Here is a 14,818-nt window from a genome sequence, read left to right on the forward strand (position 1 = left end):
ATTAAATTTGTTTCTTGTGCGTATATTAGAATTTGACTTGAAGAACATAAATATCATTATTTAAGACAAACATATGTCTCTATGTGTTAGTCTTCTCTCTCTTCAATAATATCACGTTATAGGCATTATCGTAATTCGTAAGCGATGAGGCTATGAGGGAAGGAGGAGGGTTGGTCCAAATTTGGCAAGCCGGTAGATATGAAGGAGAAAGGCGAGCGTCCAACGATGAGGGAACAAGTGGGGCACCCAGAGAGGGGTTGGAAACGATTGTTAAAGGGAGTGAGACAATGGGATCTCGATCTAGTAGTTGTTGCCTTGTTGGTGTGCATCGGAAGAGATGGAGGGGGAAGTAAGGCGACCTCTAAGATTTTAGAGATGAAGAATGTAGCGTGGAGTGATAAAATATGGCGTGAGATGTAAAGAATGATTGTATAACAAAATTTAATTAAAAGACACTTTATTAAATAAAATAGCTATACATTATTTAAATTAAGTCGGTGACTATTGTTTTGCCTATTCTATTAATTTTTCTGCATTATCAATTCATTATTTGACAAAAAAAATGAATCCATTAAATTTCCGTTACTTAAATAAGAATAAACTCTAATTTTATTATTATTATTATAGATTATAGATTATAGATTAAAATTAAAGTTCATGTCACATGTTATAATTTGAAATTTTGACGTAAATTCATGAATCTTGAATGAAAATGGATGAAAGGTACTATAACCCCAATTAGTAGTCGATTACTTATGTAACCAAAAAAGTAGTCAAATAATTATGAATCGATTTATATAAGAAAATTAATCTTTTTCCTCTTTAAGAAATCTTCCTCAAATGCTCTTATGGATTCATTTCTGAGGTAATACGAATGATTGGTGATTACTCATAATGAAGATGCAGATTTGCGATTTTTATTGATTTTACATCAAGTTACCAAAACTGCAAATGATATACATACACTTGTTTTTTCATTATTTGAGTATCAATACATGATTCTTAAAAGAAAAAAACATCACCCAAAATGCGTTATCAATATACATACAACTGTCCTTGATTTTAAATGACCCGCATGACTGTTTAAATAATAATAATAATAATGGAGTAATAAATAAATAAACAGAAAAAAATTGGAAGCAAAAAAAGCAAAATTTTATTAGAGGTGAAAAGCATGAGAAATTATCTGCAGAGCACCCTGGGGTTAGAGGCAGCCATACTATAATAACTCACCGCTCATCAAACCCCCATCACACTACCTAAGTTATTACTACCTAACCATGGTTAGTCACACACTATCTACTAACCCATAAAAAATACTTTTACAAATCCGCCTGCTGCTCGGATTTCACCGGCGTCAACACACGCTTCCCGTTCTGGATGCCAAGGCTGTCGGCAACCACAGAGTCCGTCACCAGCCCCGTCCCTCTCACCAACCCGCCCTCCTCTTCGTTGAACTTGAGAGCAACTCTCAGCTTCCTAGTTCTGAAAACCAAACACAACATCACTATTTAAAATTCAATATATCATGTGTCAGTTTGTTTATTAGTCCCAAACCCCAAGTACCCGTTCAGGCGATCGTTGATAGCAGTCAGGTCTTTCGAAGGGCTCTGGTACGCGTGCGTGCTTTCTCCCACGCAAGCATAGTAGCTTTTTGAGCTATGTGATATTAATGCATCCATCTGCAAATTATCAGTTAGTGAAATGTTATGCAAAAACAGAGGACGGATGAAATGTACTTTTTCCAGACCTTTGATGATCGCAATGGGGAGACGTAAACATTGTGAGCCGCCGATACTTTCTTAGGTGACATGTCGGGAAGGCTTGGAAATGAGGATGGTTTAGGTGATGCTGGTGCTGGAAATACACCTAAGTTGCCAGGAATTAAACCCAATTTAATGCTATATTCTTGGTTTAATTGCTTTCGTTTTCTGACCCCTAACGGCCATCGGAGAGATTAAAGTAGAAGTGTTTAACTTGCTAAGACTACTAACCATCAATGTTATTCTTGGCTTCCGAAGCATGAGAACCACCCTGTTCAGATCCACCAGGAGCAAGCTCAACCAGAAGAGGTTTTACCGCAGGAATGAATATCTCATTGTAAAATGTTATGATATCAACATGATCAGGGCCGGTTTTCTGTTTCAAATTAAAGAAAATGCTTAAATTCCACTCTATTTTCAAACAAGAGGTTGAGCCAAAAGCAACATACCCCAGTTCGGCGAGGAGCTTTCCAATCAACATACACACTCCGGAAAACTTGGGGTTTGCACTGAGGTTGCTTTTTATAGTTAAAAATGATTTCTTTGAAGGTCAGGTTCAGTTGGGAAATCTGCATGGACTGAAAGTCAGAGAAACAGCAAAGAGTGGATGACTATCACCTTTAAGCCAGTTAAAGCATCAAAAGCAGACCTTAGCAACTCCATAGAAGCAGCAAAGGATAATTTGATCAATGTGTCGGCTGAAGAACAGTGTTGTCCGCTGGCCGAGGATCTTTTGGAAAAGGCAGTAGACAGACTCTCTTATCTGCTGCGAAAGCTGTAGTCTTTCAACCATCCCATTAATTCTGACAGCTGCTAGCTTCACAATCTGGGAAACAATATAAAACATCAAACTTATATCTATAAAACCAAATCCAGAATCAATTTGAAACCGTCACAAATACAGGAGCATGCCACGAGGCAGGTACAGAGTGATTCAAAACTTTCAAATTCGGACCCCCCATCCAGCAATGATTGATGTGTGTATTTAAGTACTAGCTAGCAAATGCACAACTGACTGAACAATATAGAAGAGCATGCTTCATCCCCCACATTTTCACTCTTAAGAAGCTTCCATGACAATATCTCAATCATGCATATGAAACTGGCTTTTCTAATTTTAAACATAGTAGTAACAGTAGCACAAGCTACCTTACTGAAGAAAACATTGACTGCTGTTTCTGCACATGTTTCTCCTCCACCACCTGGATTCGGTCTTGTAGGACTGAAAACGAATAAAAGATTAGTTATGTCAAGCCAAATATAACAAAAACTGGATCGAACTTTCTAGCATCTATAGCCTTTGGTGCATATACCTGGCGAATGCAGAATGTAAAATAGGAGCTGGAAACTTAGATTTCAAGTTGTTTAGGGCCAAGAGGCGATCTTTGACTGGCGAAGTGAATGAGTTCCGTTCAACTAATACGCTTCGGTACTCAGTGCACACTCTTTTTGGTGAACGAATATCTACACTTTGACCTGGATATCAATTCACATATTATCAATATTTACTAACCAAGAAAGCAGAATCATTCTCAAACAAGTAGTTTTGTCTCAAGATCAATACAACATAATATCTGATAATTCTTTACCGGTTTTGTCGTGCTTTTGTGTGGGGGCTAAGACACCACTTGACATGTTAATGTGCATGGCAATTGCATCCAAAGACAGCATAGGTTCAGCTAACAAGCCAAGACGAGTTATTTCTGCAGAAAGGACTGGTTTTGCTACAATCAAGGAGTTATACATCGATGAGCCTTTTTCCCAAACCATGCTCTCTAATAGTCGCTCTTCAAGAGAATTTAAATGCCTTCTAAGTTCCCTGGGGAGAGTTTCTTCATGTCTGATGAAGCTCTCTATCACCTTACTAAGATCAAAGGCCGTTATTCCTGTTCTCTCCAAAACAGTTGGAAACAACATTGTTACAGTTTTATGTGTAGCAAGAACAAGCTCAGCTGAACATGCTAGCATACATCTGTGAAATCTCTCACTGGTCAGCAAAGAAGTTAAATTGTTCACATGCAGAATCTGGGACTCAGCCATGCACAGTGCTTGGAGAACCCTGAAATAAAGCTTCATTGCTTCGATTCGACGTTGTTCAGCCCATATATTGTCCATCAAGGTTGCATTTTGTCCAGGTCCACTACTTGGAAATATGGCTTCAAGTATTACCTGAGCCCTCCTAGTGACATCAGCACTCACATCTCTGTCGCATGATTGAAGGAATCTCTCTAGCTCTGCTGAAGGTTTAGATGGGAGTGGAGCAATAACAGAACATAACCATTTTGCAGTTGTCATTGCCGTGCTGACTGGAGTAGCAGCCATCTTGGACATGCCACCGCCAGCATAACCATTGGAATGGCGTACTGGAGATCGGTAAGGAGACAATGGACTTGAAATTGTCTTTGTTGGGGAGGACATTGTGTCAATTTTCCTCTGAACGGTATAATTTAAAATAAAAAGTTAATGCTTTAGCAACAGACTCCATGATTTTAAAACTCATATGTTTAACAAGAAACTAACCTTTGTCCCAGATCCACTCATGTTTAAAGCACTTCCAGATAAGCTGCCCGAACCTAGCAAGCTATCATTGTCATTTATAAAAATCCGCTCATCTAATCCATCCATATCTCGAGTTTCAGTATCATAATCCTTCTCCAGCAAGTTCACACTTGATGGTAAAGAAGATTCATCCATCAAATCGTCAAAATAGATTAAACCATCTATATTTGGTCATGAGAAAAAAAAGAATGTCAATTAACAGTCCATTAGAATAAATATCAAGCAATGCTAGACCAACCTGTAACAATATTTTCCAAGTTCTCAGGTGTACAATCTGAAGCCAAACGATGGTTTTTCTTCAATATATCAGTTATCAAGTTGTTTGCTTTATCCAAAGTTTGCCTCAGAACATCTTCTGAAGTGTCGTACATATTGCAAAGTGATGCAAGGAGATCAGCCTTGTAGCCTTTCATAACTGTAAGCAAGTGTCAGAATATGACCATTCAACAAAGAAACAATACATAACAAGAACCCAAAGCCTAAATGTATTACACAATATACCTATTCGGTCAGAATCATTAAGATTGAAGTTTCTGTAGCGAGCAGGAATGTGTATTAAGAGTATTGCCTGTGAACAGTTGCAGAAATAGGTAGTCATTCATAAATGGAGTTTACAGTTAACCTTGATGTACTGAGTCTGAAGAAAGCATGACCCATCGTGTAGAAGGTACCCATAATTTGGTAGACTAATCATCTAGTATTAAAAAGGTTTTCTTTGCATTGTTTTGGAGCTTTTGAGCAGAATAATAATTGCATTTTTATGCATATAAAGTTGAAAGAAACAGATTGTAGTACATGCCATAATAGCATACTTATATCTGAATTCTAGGATAACCATTCAGTTTCGTAATTAAAGCTTAAGACCACTGACCAGGACAGAAACCAGGCCATGAGTACATGATACTAAGTCTTTGCAGAGACGGAACACATGTACACGAAGGGCCAGAAAGAGTAACCATCCAAAACGGTAGTAATCTGATCCATGAGCAGATACATTTGCCACATTTAATTGTTTGCTATCATCAGCATCAACCATAGAGAAAAGATCCCTAAATGCACGCTCATATTTCCTGTAAACAATAGTCAACAAAAAATCATTAGTTTAAATAATTACTAATCAATCAAGGCCAGTTTTTTTGCTATTAGAGAGTGGCTGATTAGGTCTTTTACCCCTTTCGCGACTGGCCATCAATTAATATTTACGCTATTATAAAATTCTATAGATTCATGCAGACAACCATCAAGCACAATTACAGAACTAGACAGAATAATGATAATGACATATTGAAAAGCCAATTTTGATAAATTTATTATGTGAATTAGGCACTAAATATAAAATCTGATAGTACTGAAAACAGCATTCAAAGATAAACATTGAGATGGTAGCAATATATTTTGTCCTTCTGTCTTTTGAATAGCTGAATGTTGACAAAATTAATAATTCGTTTAGTAGAAAACACACAAGGTTGGAATCAATTTTCGAGAAGCTGGTAAACTTAAATAAGAATACAACGGAATGAATTTATAATGCATAAACAGCATGAGCACAACAATAACTGAGTAGTGCAAAAATCTATTCCACATAAATGGCATGGGAGATAAAGAGATGTCTGGAACATCTAGGATTTGTAATGCCTATATACAATCAAAATAAGACAATTCAGTTATAGAAAAAGTTAAGTTATTAGTGCTAAAATTACATAAGCAATAGCATGAAGAGTGATGAATAGGATGTACTCACTTTCTCAATAGGGTCAAATGCACAAAGTTTGTGTGTGATTCCTTTGCCTGATGGAAAACAGAAATAAGGCACAACCACAGAGACCAAAACAAATACAACCAAAACTGAAAGAATGATAAAATAATATATCCCAGATCATTAAGTACCTCAAGCCTCTTCTCCCAATCCTCACCAAACAGGTTACTCAAAATTGATCCGACCTTGATTAGATATTGATGAAGTTCTTTATAAAAATCAATAATGCTGCAAGGAAAAATGACAAAATCCCTGATGATCAGCAACTACAAAATTCCTGAAAACTATTTGACAAGGGCTTGAGATAAAAAGAAAATACTTGAGCTTAGCTGCTCTCAGTATCCGGCATAAATTGAGACCCTTCTCCTTGGGGCCAACATTTTCACTGAGCCTTCTAACTGAATAGAGGACAAATGAAAACCAATACCTTTCCGCTTCATCCAGCTGATAACATAGAATATCAACTTAGTTGACTTGAAATTAATGATACGTGTAAGGAATAGAATGAAAATTGCCAAATTCAGTAAAAAAAATGAACAAGCAGATAGTCAATGTCAGGAGTATAGGAAAAGGGTGGTTTACACACCATCCCAGTTCCAATGGCAGATACATTAGCTAAGAGTAGACTCTTGCTTTGACCAAATAACTTTGTGGCTTGCTCCAGAAAGTCGCCTTCATCTAAGGCCAGATCGTCCTGATTATGAGGTATTGCCAAAAGCAAATCAACCGTTAACATAATGGCCTAGAAAGGAAAACTGAAATCCAAAAAACATGATAACTTTAATTCATCTTTGTTACCCACAACTTTTTATTTGCTAAAAAAATCTAAACCACCCACAACTTTTTATTTGTTAAAAAAAATCTAAAACGAAACAACGAAAATCTAAATCACCCACAACTTTTTATTGGTAAAAAAGTATAGCACGAATCGAAAATAAAGAATACATCGAATTTACCACATGCTGTTAAAATTATAATCTTTATAAAGCAGATGAACCAATTCTCACATGATTGTTAAAAAAATTAAAGGTCATAAACAAAATTAACAGAAGGACTTAAAGGAACAAAAGAAGAAGAAGAAGAAGAAGAAGAAGAAGAAGAACATACACGTACACAGACGAACACACATTGCAGCCAAGAATGAGGAATGGGAAAAGCAAACGACAAAATACAAACAATTAAAAACCAAAATGGTAAAAAAAATGTAAAGAAGAGACCTTGCAGAAGTGTGCAAACCGAGCTTCAATGGTGGTTCCACCACCATCTCGATCACGATTAGGGGTTGGAATCATCTTCAGCTCAGCCATGTGTTTCAGATCTCCGATCTATTCAGTCACAAAAATTTGGGGAAACAATTACAAACCAGTACATACACTTCACCAAACCCAAAACAAAACCCTAATTAAGTAGCCAAAAAAGAACAATAATTCAAATTGAGCGAAGACAATAACCTCAGCTGAATTGCTGTTTGCTTCCTTCTGCAACGATTTCCTGATGCTTCTCCCTTATCTCTACGAGAGAAAAACAAGCGCTATAGAGAGAGATTTGCTTTTCCTTTTTTTTCTTTTTTAGTAATTTTTTATTTAGCTTTAAGAGGAAAATAAAACCCTTTTAGCTCCAATCGCGCGGGAAAACACATGGCATGGGATGGCCATGCCATGTCACCATAGCCGACACTCACATACAATTCCCCACCAACGAAAGAGCGCCGCGTGTCGTGTCCATCAGTTTGCCGCCAAAAATTCCTCCTCTGCGCGCCAAACGAAAGAGATTCCTGACTTTTTTACCCTTTTCCTTCACCTCCATAAAATAATCTCTAGGGTTTTAATCTGAAGCAGAAGCTGAATTGAATTTAAGTTGGTGAGAAATTTTACGCGGCGGATCTGCGGCAATTTGAAGATCAAACTGGTTCTGATTCAGTTTTGTAGTGTTTTTCTTTATGGGATTTTATATTGTTCTTATATTATTATCATTGTCAATGTAGATTCCTCAAAAAATATGTTGAGTTTATCTTGAAATCTCCAGTTTTTTGTTTTTATATGAAATCAAAAGGGAAAGAAAGCAAAAAAAAACTGTAAATATATTACAATCTCTATGCTTTCATAATGTTGCATTTATCTAGAGAGTATGAATCTGCAGTTTTTTTGTTTTTATATGCAATAAAAGGGAAAAATATAAAATTATTTGTGAATTTATAAAATCTCTATATTCTTTTAATATTGAGATGTTGATTTTTTTTCAGAAATGTAAATTAATGAATAAATTAATACTTTTTGTTATATGAGGAGTGTATGCTTATTGTTTCTTTCCGATGTACTCCATTTACGCATTTTTCATGTCTACATAGGCTTCAAGTAAATAAGAATTAAACATAATAAATGGATTTATTTTTCACAATTCAGTGGAGTAGTATTTGGAGCTAACACTAATTATGTTTGCCATATTTAAACTAAACACTCTTTTGCCAATAAAAGAGTATTAATGTGCCCTTCATTCTATAAAAATAATTCATTTTTATTTATGAAAAATTCCCTATTACTATATCAATTTATTTACAATTTATATCACTAAAATATAACTTAAACACTGATGATAATAATAATAATAAAAATAATAATAATATGAGGCTCACTACCTACTAAGATTATTTTAACTATTATCTCATCATCTTTCTTACTTGAACAATTATGCATTACTCATGTTATCCCAAATATTCATCTTTTTATGAGGCGGATGGAGTATACGATGCTTTTTTCGTCCTCGAAACATATGAACTATTTCCGTATTAGCTTGTTTCTGAAAAATATGAACTTTGTAATTTTTGAATAATTAAACAACTCATTACCATTACATATAATTTTATTTACAACTTATATTATTACACCAAACCACTCATGACCTTGAACCCACACTATACTAACACTACTCACGCTTATTTTTTTTTCACTCTCTGTACTTTACTAATTATATCTGTATAGAATTAAATGTTCATACATTTTATGGATGGATGGAGTATTTTTTAAATCGATATTCAATGATGATTCGTCTTAATAGAATGAGATTATTTATCAATAGAAATATGTTTTTTTTAAATATAAATTGACATCATGTGGCTTTTTGTGATTGCTTCACAAATTAGTGTGTTTAAATGTGCAAAGTGTACAATATTTGCATACTCAATAGTCGTCAATGGTTGTGTGAGCGTGCCAATGCATGATCTTAATTACTCCTCTGAGCATGCAAATGAGGTCGCTCTGAAACTACGATCACGATACAAATAGATTACTTCATAAATCGAATTGAGTTCGCTTGGAAAATTACTAGTGGAGTTCTAATCACCTAGTAAGGGAATCGAATAGGAAATCGCTTATGTATGGGAATTAGTCTTTCAAAACTTTTTTTGTTTGGCTCGCAAAAATGGATAAACATGTTTATATTTCTTGTATCCAAAGGAGAGACATTAAGGCCATGTTTGGTTGGCGGGAAAGTAAAGTTGGCAAGGAAAATGTTTCCTGGGAAAATGAATCTCGGGAATATGATTTCTAATAACTTTACTTTCTCGTGTTTGGAAAATATCAAGATTTGAAAGTATATATTTGATTTAAACACTAAACTAAAAATATACTTATCATTTTTTATTTATAAAAAATAATAATACATATTATTTAATAAATTATTAATTACAAATGATAATAATTAAATTATTTTATTTATTATTACAATGGATAGTTTAAATATGGATTATACATCATAATATATAATAATATAATAATAAATAAGATTATTATTATTATCATTATATTTACTTAATTTTTAATTGAATACATTTTATAATTTAAAATTTCACTACAATTTAATTGTTAATTACTAATTTATAAATTAATAATTATTATATTATTATATAATTATAATTATATTTAATTATTTTAATAAATTATTATTATGATAATAAAAGTAAAAATGAATATTAATAATATAGTTATAATTATGATAATTTGAATTATAGTTATTTATTATCCTGAAATTAAGTATGGTTTATACTTTTAAATTATTTTTAAAACATTGTAATAAATACTAACAATAATAATGACGATGATGATGATAATAATAATAATAAATTGTACTATATTGCATTAAATATGTAAGAATCCTAACACTGAGAAAAAGAATATCTAAAAAAAATTAGGATTCATAATCATGGAAAGTTGTACTAACTTTCCTTGTTTCAGGATTTTGATTACTTTCCCAGTTTGATTAAAAACAGAAACAAACACAGGAATTTAAAATTTAAGGAATTAGATTACTTTCTCAGACAGAATCATGGCAACCAAACATGACCTAAAGACTTTTTTTGTGTCTAAGATGCTTTTCTATTTTGAATCACCAATAAAAGATGCATAACAATCTTGCGAAAAAATAGATGAAGATGGTATATGTGTTCGAAAAAATCCGTTTGTGTTTTGTTATAGTATTATGTTTAAATGAAATATGCAACTATCTTTCGCGCATTCGAATACATTTAACAATTGCAATGACACATAGGGTTCTCACATCTTTAAAGATGCAAATCCATTCAAGGGTATCTCCTTTTCACGTGTTTCTATTCCGCATTTTACCCATAGTTGCAATTTAAATTATTTTTATCATCTAATCACCCTATTATGTTTCTATTAAAGTTTCATTTGTTTTTTAGAGTAAACTTCTCTCTATAATTCTATAAATAACAATTAGTTTTTGTCATGAACTTTAACAATTAATTGAGTGTGTTGAAAATTTATAAATATTCATATCTCTGAAAAATGATCATGGACATGATATAAATTCTCAATACTAGTTTGATCAAGAAATATGACATCAAAAATGATGTATTGAAATCCATATACATGAAAAGGAGAAATCATAGTTAATGTGATCAATGACTCGATGTCCTATCCTAATTCTAGCAGTACAAAAATGTGTCTTCTGTTTGCAAGGAAGAAAGAAAGATAAACAATCTTACTTGTTCCACTCTGAATGATGGTTCTTATAGCAAGCAACAACAAAAAAAAACTGTAATATATATTGATACCTTCTTCTTCTTCGTCTTCTTCTCAACCTGATCTTGTGCACGTCTCAAAGAAAGAGAGTAACAAGATCAGGTCATCTCCAGTTGCCCTTTCATTCTTCCCAGTGATCATGTCTTGGCTGAGTCCTGCACCTCTCCAATCTGCCCAAATGACCCATCCGGTTCCTTGGGTCCTCAAAATCATCGGCATCAAAGCCCCGCCGTCTTCCCATCTCTAAATCTGATGTCGCGCCTGTATACGAAGCAATAGGCGAATCATTTCTGACCAATGCTCTAAAGTCATTCCGGGAACGTGGCGTCCTAGAGCAAAACACATCCACACAGTTCCTAAAAATCCCAGCATTGTACGGATTCATTTTTCGATCATACTGGTACCGGAAATTCTCGTACGTAGTCTGCATAAAGAAAAAGGGACGATTGGACAATCACATTATCAAGAGAAAAGACAAGACATAAAGTATATGATACCTGGTTTGTGGAGATTAGATACAAGTGAAACATAGTGAGGCCTCCAACAAACCAGCAAATCACGAAAGTATACCCGATGAGCATCCCTGTAATGGGTGACTGTTGGAAAGCCATCCACGGGGTACATTGGTGCTTGTTCATGACTGTCCTGATATTTAGCGAGCACGAAAATAGAACATGCAAGCATAGGAGGGTTGTAGATGAGACAAACATGAAGAAGTACCTATAATTCCTCTGTTTGCAGCCACAAATTCACAGTTAGGGATTTTAGTATATAACACAACAGGAAAGTATAGGTTTTAGGGGTTTCGAAATATCGGCAACATCTTACATTCTGATTATATTTCAAATTAAAAAGAAAAGTTAGTATTTGTAATGCATTTAGTAAGCTTTAAAAAAATAATTTCAGCATGTAACGCAACATGATTTTAGCCATGGATGGAAAACATTAGACAAAAAAAGTAGTAGTAATAATTTGAAAAATGAATTATGTCATGTATGGAAAAAAAGGTAAATTTGATATACACAAAAACCTATACCAAATGAGCCAAATATCCATAAATTCGAATGCCTGTTGAATTATTAATATGGCCAACTATTGCAAAAATCAAAGAAAGCAAAGAAGGCATGAGATGCTACCATCCATCCAGTGAGAGCATTCCTTGAAACAATAAGATACTCATTCACTTATTGAGAAGGTTGTTTATAAGGAGCCTACTCTTGTAGAGATAAATGGAAAGCGATGGCAGAAGCATGGCACTAACCTTTCCAACGCATTGTCCCACCCACGGGCAATGGTGATCAAAGCGCTCAACACAGTTATTACATATTGAGCAATGGGAGCATCGTGGAGGCCGATATAACATGCATGTTTGACAATATTTTACCTTCACAACTATCCCATTTATATATACATTTCTCGTCAATGGTACACCATGTGCACTACTTAGGCTGCTACCCCAATCCGTGGATACACCAGAGCTATCATCATCGGGGTCAGGAGGCTGAGAATTTCTGGGAATAATCCCAGGATCACTTCCAGATGTGAGAAAGAGAAGGACTATGATCTGCAAACAGAAACTAAATCATAAACAAACTATTCCAAGTGTGAGCTTCCCATTTTTATACAAACTATAGTGTAGAAATTGGAAGCTTATCAATAAACATACTATCATGCATTATCAATCAACAAGATAAAATGCATTACACATAACAAGTGTAATATATTAGAAGAATTCACTCGTGCAGTTAGTAAAACAAATGAAACTATGATTGTAATTCATTCTTCATGGGAATCAAGGTATGGGACAATGTTCATATATTTTGGATTCATACACATTCTTACTTGCTCCAGTGTTATCGTACATTATCAATAATCGAGATGAAAATGAATTACAATACATAACAAGTTACTTGTATAAAATAGAACTCAACAGTCAATTCAACACACGACATTACGAGAATAATCCCCGCGCCATGGGAATACGACCTTTGGGCAACAAACACCCAAAACAAGACCACTCAATGTTCTTATGTTTGCTCTACTATATCTTATATTGTCAATAAACGAGATGAAAATGCATCACACATAACAAGTTTATCGAATATAAAAACTCACATATGCAGTTAGTAAAGCAGATGAAACTACGAGAATAATTCCTTCACCGTGGTACGAAATTATAAGCGCTTTGGCAACAAACACCCAAAACAAGATCACCGGAATCAGGATGAGAGACAATGTGAGGAAAATAGACTTGATATCTGGACCAAATACGATTCTGCCGCCACAGTAGAATTTCTGCAATGTATTCAGGAAAAAAATGGCAGTCACATCTCAATCCCCAATTATCACATCAAATAAAAATTTTCACACTAGATTTCAAATTATCACTGTGCCAATTTCTATTCTTAAGGATCTCAGTCGCAATTTCACACATCATTGCACTAGGTCTACAATAAATGTGTGAAATACACAGAAAAAAAACACGTACATTTCTCCCCTTCCAGGCTTGATAAACACGCAGTCGAGAGGAGCTACTGTGATCGACAGTGCGGAGGCGTTGCAATTTAGGCGAATGCATGATCAATGGCATCGGATTCTTCGCACCACAAACAGAGGAAAAACTCTAGAATCACTCCACACAAACCAGATTTCTTCTTAGCCTTCCATCCAAAAATTCCAACAAACGTAAATTGCGCCAACGGAATCCGAGTGATCAACACAGTAAAAATGGTGAAAAAACGATCGAATCGGGAAATGGATTACCGAATTCCGAGGCCTGGAAGACGAAGGCCATAAATGAGGAAGCAATCCTCTGATCTGGCTTTCTTCTACGGAATATATCCCAGTTTATCTATGAGTTTGAAGCTGATTTTGTATGATGTTTGATCATAGTAGTATGAGCTCCCCACTTAATAGGTGTTTCCTGCAGAAAATTTGTTTGTTTGATGGTTTAGTTTTGGCTGAATCTGTGAGCTGTGGAGAGAGAAAGACAAATTACTTGTTTAGCTCCACGTTTTTCCGCCATGAAAGCCACATCACGTATTTCGTTATGATTTCTTTTGCATCCCATGCATCAAATAAAACAATATTTATTTGTAAATTTGATTTTCTTCAAATGTTCATAAGTATGAATAATTTATAGGGGACGAAATATAACCTCGGACTTATGTGATTGGTCATGAAAATGTGCCATGAAATATAACTTCGGACTTGCAATTTGCAAACCATCTCCTATTTGTTATAGTACTCCTATTTCCTAGTATTTATTGGAGTATTTCTATATAATAGTATGATAGTGCATTGCTTGTCACCTTATTAAAATATGACACAAAACAGAAAAGAAGATAAAGAGAAAAATACATATTTCCTTCGTTGAGTCGTCTCTTTTTTTTGTCAAAAACTTGATTATATCTCATATTTTTATTTTTATTTCTCTTTCCTACTTTATTTATTTTTATACTTTTATTCTTTTTTTACTTAATCTCTAAACACTCATTTTTTTTAATCTTCGTTCCAAAAGAAATGTCCCAACTAGAATATGATGGGGATAGATGGAACGAACGTCATTTTATTTAAATTTGAAACAAAGGTAAAAAAAATATACAGGTGGCGCTCGGTTGCCATGACTAATATCATGAGACTATCCATCTAAGATTAAGTTGTGGGATTATTTTAGTTGGAGGGAAGGCTATGACTAATTATCA

General features: G+C 34.4%; 2 protein-coding genes across 2 annotated transcripts; both read right to left on the reverse strand.

The window, feature by feature from the left end:
- Positions 1-1,115: 1,115 nt before the first annotated feature.
- On the reverse strand, positions 1,116-7,648 carry LOC121807610 (retinoblastoma-related protein-like). The gene is made up of 19 exons (XM_042207876.1): positions 7,530-7,648; positions 7,296-7,403; positions 6,665-6,772; positions 6,398-6,522; positions 6,210-6,306; positions 6,064-6,110; positions 5,194-5,392; positions 4,824-4,890; positions 4,561-4,737; positions 4,284-4,483; positions 3,353-4,196; positions 3,077-3,239; positions 2,913-2,985; positions 2,413-2,589; positions 2,213-2,332; positions 1,995-2,139; positions 1,751-1,869; positions 1,567-1,682; positions 1,116-1,485 (listed from the first exon to the last, which is right to left on the reverse strand). Exons 2-19 carry the CDS (start codon positions 7,383-7,385, stop codon positions 1,323-1,325), a joined length of 3,030 nt encoding a protein of 1,009 aa, XP_042063810.1. The 5' UTR covers positions 7,386-7,403; positions 7,530-7,648; the 3' UTR covers positions 1,116-1,322.
- A 3,396-nt stretch (positions 7,649-11,044) lies between these two features.
- Positions 11,045-13,785, reverse strand: LOC121807466 (probable protein S-acyltransferase 7). The gene is made up of 5 exons (XM_042207700.1): positions 13,603-13,785; positions 13,230-13,409; positions 12,376-12,678; positions 11,612-11,845; positions 11,045-11,538 (listed from the first exon to the last, which is right to left on the reverse strand). Exons 1-5 carry the CDS (start codon positions 13,702-13,704, stop codon positions 11,236-11,238), a joined length of 1,122 nt encoding a protein of 373 aa, XP_042063634.1. The 5' UTR covers positions 13,705-13,785; the 3' UTR covers positions 11,045-11,235.
- Positions 13,786-14,818: the final 1,033 nt, after the last annotated feature.

The sequence above is a fragment of the Salvia splendens genome, chromosome 6 (assembly GCF_004379255.2).
Source record: "Salvia splendens isolate huo1 chromosome 6, SspV2, whole genome shotgun sequence".
NCBI classification, from domain to species: Eukaryota; Viridiplantae; Streptophyta; class Magnoliopsida; order Lamiales; family Lamiaceae; genus Salvia; species Salvia splendens.

Bases quoted from the DNA above. Each gene is read 5' to 3' on its own strand.
- LOC121807610 (XM_042207876.1), bottom strand. From the start codon at position 7,385: ATGGCTGAGCTGAAGATGATTCCAACCCCTAATCGTGATCGAGATGGT. The intron at 2,140-2,212 runs GTATGTTGCTTT...AATTTGAAACAG, and splicing joins AAGCTCCTCGCCGAACTGGG to AAAACCGGCCCTGATCATGT. The intron at 1,486-1,566 runs GTACTTGGGGTT...TTTGGTTTTCAG, and splicing joins ATCAACGATCGCCTGAACGG to AACTAGGAAGCTGAGAGTTG.
- LOC121807466 (XM_042207700.1), bottom strand. From the start codon at position 13,704: ATGCCATTGATCATGCATTCGCCTAAATTGCAACGCCTCCGCACTGTC. The intron at 11,846-12,375 runs GTTAGTGCCATG...GGCTGCAAACAG, and splicing joins TGGGACAATGCGTTGGAAAG to AGGAATTATAGGTACTTCTT. The intron at 11,539-11,611 runs GTATCATATACT...TTCTTTATGCAG, and splicing joins ATCTAATCTCCACAAACCAG to ACTACGTACGAGAATTTCCG.